Source organism: Eleutherodactylus coqui, chromosome 1 (genome assembly GCF_035609145.1).
Source record: "Eleutherodactylus coqui strain aEleCoq1 chromosome 1, aEleCoq1.hap1, whole genome shotgun sequence".
In the NCBI taxonomy this organism is placed as follows: Eukaryota; Metazoa; Chordata; class Amphibia; order Anura; family Eleutherodactylidae; genus Eleutherodactylus; species Eleutherodactylus coqui.
The window spans coordinates 34821506-34834071 of record NC_089837.1 but is presented as its reverse complement, the minus strand read 5'-3'; the positions used below and the strand labels follow the sequence as shown (position 1 = coordinate 34834071).

Sequence of the window (12566 nt, the reverse complement as noted above, 5' to 3'; positions counted from 1 at the left end):
GGTAGGTAATAATTACTAATGCACCACTTACAGCTTGAATCCTTTTCACCATGTTACATTAGTAAGCACATGGCTACACACACACACACACACACACTTCATCCCATACAACACCGATCACAACCAGCACAGCAGATTCCTGCACACACTCATCACTCCCTGGTCATGTGACCTCGAGCTCCTTTCACACAGGTGACTGACAATATGTCAGTGACATCACAGGTCCTGTATGCACATGGCTGCTGTCAGGCTCTGCGGGTTGTTAATAAAGTGAAGGACCTGTGATGACGTCACAGTCATGTGATCAGGGAGAGGTCAGAGCCCAGGTGACTGAACGCAAGGCTGCATGACATCAAAGTCATGTGATCAGGGGCAGAGCATGCAACTCGTGGACAGGTGGTCGTTCTTTTTTTTTTTTTTTTTCAAATCAAAATACTAAGAAAAGAAAAATTATTTAGATGATAGAATTAGAATTAGGTTTTTTTATGTTTTACATAAAAGTTTGACTTCTACAAAAGTTAATCTTCCACTGCTGTATTCCCACATCAGTATTCTGCACTCTATCATCAGAGCCCAATAAAAACATGAGACATTAACATATTATTTAGAAAATATATTTCATATCACCGCTGTATAAACATACGAGTTCACATTTTTTTTCTTGTATTACAATAGAAATAATACTTGGAAGACAGCTGAAAAAACAAAAATTAAAAAAAAAAAAAAAAAAAAAAAGCTCCAGCAAAAAACAGTGAGGGGAATTTTTTTCCTTTTTGTTTTTTTCTTAAACAAAAAAAAAAAAAAAATTTAAAATTGAGGTTCCAACATGCACAGATACAACAGAATCATTGTACAAAGTAACAATTTCATCTCTGGAATTAAAAAATACCCAGCTTAAAAAAAAAATGGCATAAAGACAATGAATGGTTAGTGTTTGTGTGAGACTGTGGTGTACGGATACAGACAGAAAATAAAAAACAGATTTAAAAACTACATTGAAAAGATGCAGTTCAACTTCAGGAGGCTCAAAAAGGTCTTGGCATCAACTGGTGACTACATTTATTTAATACAAATTTCCTTTCATTTACAGAATAGTGACGACTGCCCCGTATTAAAATTTGTGCGTTGAGGTAAAAAAAAAAAAAAAAAAAAAAAAAAAAAAAAGCACCATCATCCCTCCCAGAGGCGCGATAACACAACCGCTGCCCGTCTGGGCGTTGTGTATTACATAGCCAATGGAGAAGCACCTCTGCTAAAACCACACAGTGTCACCATAAAGTATCAGGTTTGTCAAAAGGTTTGCAGTGCTGAAATCGGTAAACATTTTTGGACAGTTTACGGGTAGAAGTTACCAGAAAATGGTCAAGGGGGCGGGCCGACATGTATATATGTTAAGTGCTTTAGAGTTTTCTTTATAAGATCTATTCTTTTAAATAAGAATATATTAGATGGAGTAACTTAAATAAATTACAAAATTTAGTTTCTCTCTCTTAGATCTACTATAAATTCAAAAATACTACAAGTGCATCGACCACAACTACACAGAGGGAGCCCCCCCCCAACCCCCCCTCGACAGACTAGACAGTTGACTTGGGTTGCCCCTTTTCCATGATGGATTGAAGGCAACAAAAACGTTCACCTTTAGAAATTTGTTGGACTTCTCAAAAATCTATTTCAGATTTGAAATTTCTGATGTGCCACCGTTGTCCGAGCTGCATCTGGTTATGAAACATCAGGTGCAAAAAACAGGAAAGTCGTAAAAGTTTGCATGGGACAAAAGTATTCCGCTTATCAAAAGTTTTGCAGAAGCCTCATATCCGCCTCCCATTAGTTGTCGATTCCAAACCTTCTTAATGAAAAATGGTCAACTAGAACCGCTGTGGTCCTGCTGTATACTGAGGGGCACCCAACTGCACCAAACCACAATGCAACATTAGGAAGGACTCAAGCACACACACAAGGCTCAGATCTGTAATTGGGCCACAGTTGTTCAACCTCTAGCACTTTTGCTGCAGGAAGCAGACAGCTCTGTACATTGCAGAGTGGCCCAGGTCAGCACTGCAGACTGAGCACAACTGAAGTAAAAGGGACTCAGCCTGCAGTACCTACATAGGCCACTGTGTGATGTATGGAGCAGTAAGCTTACTGTAACAAAAACAGCTAGAAGCGCAACAAACCCCTTAAGCCAAATGTGTCTATATGCAAAATGCTTCCATAAACTAGAAAAAAAAAAAAAAATGTACCCTACGATGGATGTAATATGTTCTTAAGGGTGTTTTCTAGTTATAAATTACTGATGGCCCATCAACAGTATAGGCCATCAATAGTAGATCAGCGAAGGTCTGCCACCAATCAAGCTGTTCTCTGGGCCGGTGTGCTAGTGTAGTAAGCAGATTTCTGCAAGAAGCAGACAGCTCCGTTCTCTCTGGAGTGGCTAGGCATGGTATTACAAGCAAGAGTTCCTGTTTATTTCAATAGGAACTTTTCCTGTAATACTAACCCTGGTCACTGCAGTGGAAATGGAGCTGTCTGCTTCCTGCACACATCAGTTCAGTGCAAAAGCAAATTGGCCCAGAGAACAGCTGATCAGTGAGGCTCTTGGGTGACAGACCTTCACTGATCTAATGGGCACCATAATAAAAAGGGGTTGTTCCAACCAAGACTTTTAAAGGATGGGCCGGGAAAGGGGAGACAGAGGAATTGAAGCAGATGGGAACATGACTAGTCCCGATCTCAGTCTGGGAGGTGGCTCTATACATATGGTCTAGCTGCACTGGGATGAATGGAGGTATGGAAGCTTCCAGGCTAGAGGGACAACCCTTATAAGGCCAAAGCAGATCTACCTCTCCAATGCAGGTTGTAGGATCTGTTCAGATCTCATTTCAACCACCGTCCTGACTTTCTATCTAAGTTTCCGTCTGGATACCATTTACGACAGATGGAATCATAGGCTTCCCTTCCTTAAATGGAGATCCAAAAGGTCTCGGGTTAGAATAGGAATGCAACATTTATAAAGTGGGGAGCATAGCAGTTATGGAGGCCTAAACAATGTGAGAATGTCCTTAGGCTGCTTTTGCATATATTTAAGAAAAAAAAAAAGAAAAGAAAAAACTAAAACTAATTCAATTAAAAAAAGTTTCTATTTTATAAAAAGCAACACAAAAACAACAAGAAGTTGCAGGATGACGCGGGCAGCTTAGAGTGTAACTGTAAGCAGCAAGGAGATTAACAGTCCTCCCATCTGTCTGCAGGATTTTACATTTACACCCCAAGTGGAGTGTGCCAGAAAAATTCCACAAATGATATGAAGAACATTCCAATCATATCGGATGCCCAACATCCTGGGTATAAAAGTTCCAATGTATTAAGAGGGGTATCTGATTTTAGGGACAGTCTACCCCTGGGGTCCGAGTGGTTTTATCGAGTCATAAAGAACATGCTAACAGGCATTAAAACCAGGACAATGTATAGCTTCATTACACTACAGGAGCAGCAAACTAGGAAAAACAAAAAAAACAAAAACAAAAAACAAAAACTTGGATTGCTACATGTATACAGAAAGTCACCTTTCAGGAGCTATTTTTCCAGTACAGGCCAGACACAGCGTCATGCAGTCAGCAGCACTTTATATATTGGATTACTGGGATTATAATTCACCCTCCCGTTATACCGTATACGGATATTCCGTATCAAAAAAAGCGATTTTTGAACCTTCCAACTTTTTTTGCGCGCAAAAGCTGAGCTATGAAATGCAAAACTCCTAACTATACAGATACATTCACATTAATAAGAAATATAAAAACACCATGGAGTCAAAAATCCAATCTTTAAAAAGGTGCGTTGAAGCTCTAAAGGACCACTCATACTTGGAGCGGAGAGGGGTCACATACTTTCATCACGTTCACAGTGGACATAAATGCTTTTTTGATGGAGATCCCACCAACTCACAGGGCCTAAGTCATTGACTCCATCCCACTCGTTGACCCACGTAAAACAGGATGAAAGCGTATTGGTTGACTCCTGATATCACAACTTAAGTGCCTTGGGGTATCACGATAAAGCGATCAGAATACTGACACGTATATCTTTCTTTTTGTACAGCACCTTGAAGAAATGGTCCGAGCCAAGACTTTGGACTTTCAACCTGCACAAAATGGAGCAAAACCAAAAAACAGGAAGACCTTGGTGGAGATGGTCATCACTGGGCCAAACCAATATTCAGGAGAATTCATTTTTGGGGTCGGAAGACCAATCCATTGGTTAGATGGTGCATCATCGGATTGTAGATTATGGCCCCTTTAACTGTACTCTTCTTTAAGCACCTCCAACAGGTCATGATTCGAGGATCTCTCTCACCTGGACAATGTACAGACAATGAGGAAATCTGAAGACATGGCCTGTTGGCAACGCTCAAAGACTAGAGTTGAGGAGCTCTCGTCTAGGGCTTCTATAAACTGTCTTGTCCTCCAGACTCCTACGGACTGGATCAGGCTCTCGAAGTGGAGACATACTTTGCATCGCAGGATTCCTCTGCTGAATACTGGTATGTCTTAAGCACCTTTACGTTGAAGAGCACCAAGTGGGTTATTTTGTAGGCTGAGCCAGCATTCCAAAAGGCAGCCAATCATTTCTTAAAAAAGGTGTTGGAAGAGCATGGGCCTTCTTCCAAAAACACCACCACGCCCAACCGTACCATTACATTAGGAGATGGTGAGGTGAATACTCGCCGGCAAACATCACTCTAGTGATCGGACAGTTATTTGAGGGGGGGGGGGGCAGTTGAGGCTCAGCTTCACAGATGAGTGACTCGTAAGGAGCATTTACACAAGCCGAATTATCGTTTACAAATTTATCACTTTTTTTGGTGGCCATTAGCTATTCCTAATACGTTCGTTGGCTCTTTCAGCTCATTACCTCAACTTTATTAACCTTGGGAAGATTCAGCGGGTGGGGGTAAACAGCAGCAAGCGTTTTGAACACCTCAACGCCTCCCACCAGGTTTGTTTTCAGCTCAACTCTTTGACATGAGATAATTCAATCAACTACACAACAATTTATTTTTGGTGACCAGAAAATTAACGGCTAGCAACTAGTGAGCCAATTGTCGCTCAGTGGTTTGTCCGTGGAACGACCATCACTCGAATTTGTTGTTTCTAGCGATTATTCTCACAAGAATCACCCCGTGTAGAAGGGGTTTTAAGCCTTGTCAGCAGACAACCCGGTGTGGACATATTACTTAAGATGATGACAACATCCATTGAGGTGTTTAAGAGGGGACTAGACTTCTTTCTCGAGCAGAAGGATATTACAGGATATAGACATTAGGTGACCAGCGGGTTTGTAGTTCCGGGTCTTAGTCAGGTAGGAACTAACAAGGGTTCATCCAGGGATTCTTCTGATTGCCATTATGGAGTCGAGAAGGAATTTTCCCTCAAATGGGCTAATTGGCTTCTAGCTCCTGGGGTTTTTGACTTCCTCTAGATCTAGTAGGGGGTGGAAACAGGCTGAACTAGATGGGCATTGTCTTTATTCAGCCTAATATACTATGTTACTATGAAAGCAGCCATGTTTTTAAAGAGAAGATACAAACAAGAGCCCACCACCACTGATTGATTGCCAAGAAATGGGATAACTCATTCCTATTATGGAGTAGTCCGACCACAACGCGGTACTTTCGCTTGTCTCTGGTTATAAGAATGTAGGACACTCCTTTCAGAGGCGGAGTGCAATACCTCATCAACTGCTTTTGGGCATTGACTCCATTGAGCTAAACCGTTTTTGAACCAAGTCGGCAGTCTACTAGCATCTACGGCTGCTCTTCAAGATGTTATTGACACAATATACTTTAACTTAGGAGGGAAATGGCTCAAAAGGTGGATTTTCCACATTAAATAGACCCTTTAATTGAGCAATTACAAGTCTTTGCCCTTTGCGATGTAGGACCCAGTGCAGACATGTCCATGTCCTTAGAGATGGGCTTCCCACATTCAGATGGAACACTAGTGGTGTGAGCCATCTGCTCTAGCATGAGAGATTAAGCACCATGGACGCCATCACTGGAGGAATGTTTTCTTGACAAGTATCCACTTAAGGTGAGGCCCTTGGACTTAAGGGTTTCCTGGCCAAGGTTCCTCGAACAAATAGCATACGACTGTTTTGGAAAAACTGGCTCAACCAACAAAATAGCAGCTTTTTTTTCCCTTTGTGCAGGCAAAAGTTACCAAGAGATGGAGAATAGCTGCTCAATACATTACATAGATGTAACCACTAGTAGATACAGAGCACCACATCATGAGATAGCAGACTGAAAATGGTCCTTTTTGTGGAATTGTCTCCTAAAATGGACAGCACTTTTTGTGACTCTTCTCAAATCGGCCCATTATGGAGGGCGCTAAAGAAATCTTTCTGAACAGAGGTACAAAATGGCTTCATCGACTCCCCAGATACTAATAATCCTAAAAACGGGAACTGGAATTTTCTATAGGTTACCAATAAAACTGCCGTCTGATGGACCCTGGACACTGCAGGAGTCCCAATGCATCTTTACGGTATGTACAATGGTCATGTAACAAAATATAAGAACACGTATAGTCGCGGTGTAGGACATTTACAGGTCGATGAGGTGAAGCAGACGCTATGTACAACGCGGACGGGTACTCAATACTTCGTTAAAGGTTTTTGAAAACTTGTAGCGACGAGGGATTTTTTTCCCCCTCTTTCTTTCAAAGTTCGAACACTTTGGTCCCTACACATCCGTTTAGCAAAGTTAAAATAAAAAAAAACCTACAATCTAAGAAAAAAAAAAATAAAAAAAAAAAAATTTTAAAAATCTGGCCGACATAACGATGTACAGGTTTTGTCATTTACAATTTATACAGTCTTTATAGCCAACACCAAATCAGACTCTAGGAAGCTGGAAGTGTTGAAGCTAAATATGCCCCGCCTCTTGGGAGACATACAGATTAGGGTTTAGTCGAGGAACCTCTGACAGGCCTTTTTCCACCGGCAGGCGGTGCACCACTGGTCCCGGTGTTCAATGCCATATACCTTGCGGCATTTCTTTGCTTCACCACGAACTTTCCTTTGAAAAAACAAGCAAAAAAAATATTTAGAAAAATTTGAAACACAAAATTTAGAACTGGAAAAACAAAACAAAAACAAACAAAAACAAAAACACAAAACCCTTTTCACTGGATTACAATTAAAAAATAAATCTTATTTGTATAGGTCCAACTTATTCTACAGTTCTACAGTGCTTTCAGGTAGTTTTTATTTATCACCCCCACCAAGCTGGGTACTCATTTTACCAACCCCGGAAAGATGGAAGGCTGAGTCAACCTTGAGCCGGCTACCTGAACCACACGGAGATTGAACCCGCAACCTTCAGGTCGTGAGCGAGAGTTTAGGACTGCATACTACTGCCTTAACGCTCTGCACCACAAGTGTTGAAAATGTTAGCAAGCTTTTGGGATTTAAGAATTCTGACCTGTTAAAAGTACACACAGTCAGAACAAACAAAACAAAAAACCCAAACCCCTCCCTAGAAGGATGCAGCTCCATCTCAGGCAGATCTGTAATGATGGGAGTTGTGGTGATAAGATGATCGGTCTTGCCATCTGAGGCCCTAAAAGTGGTTCCCCCCTTGCCCTATAAGAGGCTCCCGGTGGCTCCTTGTGTGTAGTGACCTCTTCTTCCGCTTGCGTAGAGCTTGTTGACCACTAGAGGCCTCTACGATGCAGAGAAGAGATTTCACCCCGTTACCAGACGGGGCGCATTATTGGGATGTGGGAAGCTGGATGGTCGTATCAATGAATTGTCCCCACCGGGCCGTTATGACCAGACTGTTGGGAGGTGATGGGACTAGTGGGTGTGTGAGGGCACACAAGGTGACCGGGCTCAGGACCCCCCTGACAGACCACCAGTAGAGAGGAGCATCTGACCAGACTATTAGGAGGGTGTTGGGACCAGTGGATTGGTGCACACAAGGTGATTGGGCTCAGGACGCCCCCTACAGACCACCAGTAGAGAGGAGCATCTGATTGTCTGACAAGCACCAGCAGCCCCAACTGCTTTGTTGTCCACCACCCAGATACAGGTGGCGCCAGGCTCTTAGCTAAAGGACATTTGGTCTCCCGGCCCCCATTACATGTACGGCCTCTGACCCCTGCAGTCATCTCCATTTGCAGTGGTGTTATGAGCGATGAAACTGGACGCTACGGTGGGGAACCGGGTTGTCTTCAGCGATTAATCCAGGTTTAGTTTGGGCGCTGACAATGGCTGTATTCATGTCTGGCGACTTGGGGTGAACACCTCAATCCTGCCTTTGCTGTGGAGCAGCACACTGCCCCCTGCTGGTGTGATGGTCTGGGGGTCCATCACATACGACATTCGGTCCCCCCTAGTAGTGGTACGAGGGACAATGACAGCTCAGTGATATGTTCAGGACATCCTGCAGCCACATGTGTTCCTCTCATGGCAACTTCCAGCAGGATAATGCTCGGCTGCTCACACTAGGTGGTCATGAGAGCCCCCACAATATCGTCACACTTCTATGGCTCCCGGTCGCCAGATTTATCACCAATAGAACATGTATGGGACCATCTGGGACGCAAACTTCAACAGTCTGAGTTTGCACGATCTAGAGGCTCAGTTACAGCAAATGTGGAGCCATATGCCGCAGGATACCATACAGAACCTATATGTCTCCATGCCTGCCTGTATCACATCTTGTATCCAAGCTAGAGGCGGTACAACAGCGTACTAGAGCCTACATGCCGCCCCCCGTATCACATCTTGTATACAAGCAGAAACTGTAGGGCAAGTGTCAGAAAAGCTAAAGCTAATTGAGGCTTGCAACAGAGGCCAAAAGCAATAAAAAAAGGATTTTGAAGGGGTGGGGTATGCTTACAGGATAAAAATGGTGAATTGGTTAAGAATGATGTTGAGAAGGCCGAACTTTTAAATTCCTATTTTGTATCTGTTTTCTCTTAGAAAGTAGATGTAACATCGACTGATCTTCCCTGTGCTATTGGGGGGATAAAAGAATGCAGGCCATCTATAAGCAGAGAGATGGTGAGGGAACACTTAGCTAACTTAAATGAATTCAGGTCTGAAGGTCCAGATGGATTCCATCCTAGAATACTAAAGGAAGCAGCGGAGGCGATTGCTGAACCACTCGCCATAATCTTTGAAAATCCCTGGAGAACCGAAATCCCAGAAGATTGGAAAAGGGCAAATGTTGTCTCTATCGTCAAAAAAAGGGAAGAAGGTAGATCCAGGAAACTACAGGCCTGTGAGCCTGACTTCTATACCGGGAAAGATCTTTGAACAAATTATTAAACAGCATGTGTGCAAGTACTTGGATGAGAATGGAGTTATTTCCCAGAGCCAGTATGGGTTTGTAACAAACAAGTCATGCCAGACGGCACTAATTTCCTTCTATGAGAGAATCACCGACTGGGTTGATCAGGGAAATGCAGCAGATATAGTATATCTTGACTTTAGTAAAGCATTTGACAAAGTATCTCATACCATACTTATTGAAAAAATAACCAAATCTGGGATTGACAAGGCAACTGTTAGGTGGATTCACAACCAGCTAAGTGATTGTACTCAAAGAGTGGTCATAAATGGCTGCACATCCAAGTGGAAGGATGTATCAAGTGGGGTACCACAAGGTTATGTCCTAGGCCCAGTGTTGGTCAACATCTTTATAAATGATCTGTAGGAGGGAATTGATGGGAAACTGACCAAATTTGCCGATGACACAAAGCTAGGAGGGATAGCTAACACTAGGGAAGAGAGGGAGAGTATTCAAAAAGATCTAGAAAAACTTGAACAGTGGGCGACTAACAGAATGATATTTAACAAGGAGAACAACGTCCTACATCTGGGCAAGAAAAATGCAAAAAGCACATACAGAATGGGAGGAATTGGGCTAAGCAGCAGCACATGTGAAAAAGACTTGAGTATACTAATAGATCATAGACTGAACATGAGTCAACAATGTGATGCAGCAGCCAAAAAGGCAAACACAATTCTGGGATGTATTAAGGAGAAGCATAGAGTCTAGATCACGTGAGGTCATTATCCCCCTCCACTCTTCCTTAGTCAGACCTCATCTGGAATACTGTGTCCAGTTCTGGGCACCCCACTTTAAGACAGACAAACTGGAGCAAGTTCAGAGAAGAGTTACCAAGATGGTGAGCAGTCTGCAAATCATGTCCTATGAGGAACGGTTAAAGGATCTGGGAATGTTTAGCTTGTAAGAAAAAAAAGGCTGAGAGGAGACTTAATAGCGGTCTACAAATATCTGAAGGGCTGTCACAGTGCAGAGGGATCAGCCCTATTCTCATCTGCACAAGGAAAGACTAGAAGCAATGGGATGAAACTGAAAGGGAGGAGACACAGATTAGATATTAGACAGTGAGGGGGATCAATGAGTGGAACAGGTTACCACGGAAGGTGGGGAGTTCTCCTTCAATGGAAGTGTTCAAACAAAGGCTGGACAGACATCTGTCTGGGATGATTTAGTGAATCCTGTACTGAGCAGGGGGTTGGACCCGATGACCCTGGAGGTCCCTTCCAACTCTACCATTCAATGATTCTTAAGCTAGAGGCGGTACAACAGGGTACTAGAGCTGCGCTATAAACCGTCAGTTCTCCACAATAAATGGTCCTTTTGCTCTGATATTATAATCACTTACTTATAACAAAGTTACGGTCACAGAGAAAGTGATTGGCCTTTGTCAATGAGTAGTTCAGTAATGCTGACATCTAGTGGCCAAATAACTGTATTGTGGAAGCTTCTCTCTTTTACAGCCTGTAGTGAAATTGGGGCATTAATAATTTGAGGGTACAGTATGTGCAGGGGACCTCTTTATCAGCTTGTGTAGCGCTTGGGAACACAGCCTTTACCATAACTGCCATCCTTGAAAACAAAACTTCTGGTTAGAGAGGAACCTACCTGCTGCCACTGGCTGCTCGGGGTGGTGAGGCCACAATCAGCTGGGACTTTATGGATGGAGTCTGCTGTTGCTGCTGCTCACTGAAGCTGAGCGACCGGCTTCTGATCTGGGAGGAAAAAGGAACTTGTTGAGTTTTAGTGAGAACCTGCAGTCTACCAGTATTACACCGCGCTGGAGGGTAGAGCGGAGGCGGCTCTGGACACAACGGATGTGAACTGGGCTTTAGGGCTCGTTCACATGGGCATATGTGGGTCTCCGCTGCATATTTACACGCCTGCAAATAGCAACTGCCTGCATATTCCAGCGAGTGCGCGCGCAAAAATATACGCAGAAGGGCCCATTCATTTTCTGTACAGATACAATATCTCCGGCGTATTTGCGCTGACCCATTCAATCAAAGGCCCATCGCGGTACGTAATACACACATCTGAAAGAACCCACAGAAGAACGAGCGCTCAGGCTGCAGTTTTCAAGCACACACAAAAACGGCGCGCATTTTCTAGAAGTCGCATGCAGTTAAAAAAAAAAAAAAAAAGTTTTTTTAATGTGGTTTGTAAACTGCAGTCAAAAACCGCAACAAGATGGCAGCCCGGGGGCTCCGTCACACCAGCGATGTTAAATCACATCTACATAGAACCAGTGTGCTTAAAATTCACACCTGCAAAAGACAGAACACATAAGGGTCAATGGACCCGGTCACGTGGGTTTCCTACACACAATGTGCAGGGTTTTTTGGTTTTTTTTTTTATTTTAACTATACATGTGGGAAAGAAAAAAAATAAAAAAATCATAACTCTTAGGCCGCCTGCAGACGGCCGGGTCGGATCCGGCAGCGAGAATTCTCGCCGTGGGACCCGATCCAAGCACCTGCAGAGAGCAGGCGTACTCACCCGCACCCCGCAGCTTCGGATCTTTCATGTGCCGGCTGCCGGAGACAGCCGCGGGTGAGTGACGAACACGCCGTGGTTTGCTTGCCGCGCGACATTTCGCGCAACCGTCTGCATAGGATTGCGTTTGTTAACACAATCCTATGCAGGTTTCCAGTGGCGGAAATCCCAACCGTCTGCAGGCGGCCATATCCATCACCATCGCTGTCTGAGGGCTCGATTTTTGCGGGACGAGTTGTATTTTTGTGAAATACGTGAGTGAAATGTGGGAGAAGAAAATAAAAAATAAAAAAAAAAAATTGGCGCAGTCTGAGTGCGTCTTGTTGCAAACATTTACATGTATTTTTTAATAATTGGTAAACTTCTCAAAAAAAACCAAACCCCATTCTCAGAGGCAACAAGAACTTTTGCTGCTTTGATCGCTCCTGTAGTAGGATGTAATGCCAGAGCATTATTACATCATACCGCAATCTGACAGGCCAGTCTATCAAGCCTCCCCATGAGCATTGCTTTACAGGTAATGACAGCCCTGTGGACTTTCAGAAGGCCCCCAGCTTCTGTGACACCCGCACAGCAACCTGTGATCTCATCGCTGGGGCCCTACAGGAACCCGGAATGCGGTCAGAGCACTTAAATGCCGCTGTCAGAACCGACTTCAGCACGTAAAGGGTTAACAGCTCCGATGAGCGGAGAGTCTTATCGGAGCGGTTGC

General features: G+C 43.6%; 1 protein-coding gene across 1 annotated transcript in view; it reads right to left on the bottom strand.

Moving 5' to 3' along the window:
• Nucleotides 1-790: 790 nt before the first annotated feature.
• The window catches only part of ZNF395 (zinc finger protein 395), a 29815-nt gene continuing 18039 nt past the window's right edge, over nt 791-12566 (bottom strand). The window contains exons 9-10 of the mRNA XM_066594848.1: nt 10967-11073; nt 791-7081 (exon numbers count right to left, since the gene is read on the bottom strand). Coding sequence (XP_066450945.1) covers nt 6970-7081; nt 10967-11073 — 219 coding nt within the window. The 3' untranslated portion in view covers nt 791-6969. The remainder of the gene's footprint in view (nt 7082-10966; nt 11074-12566) is intronic.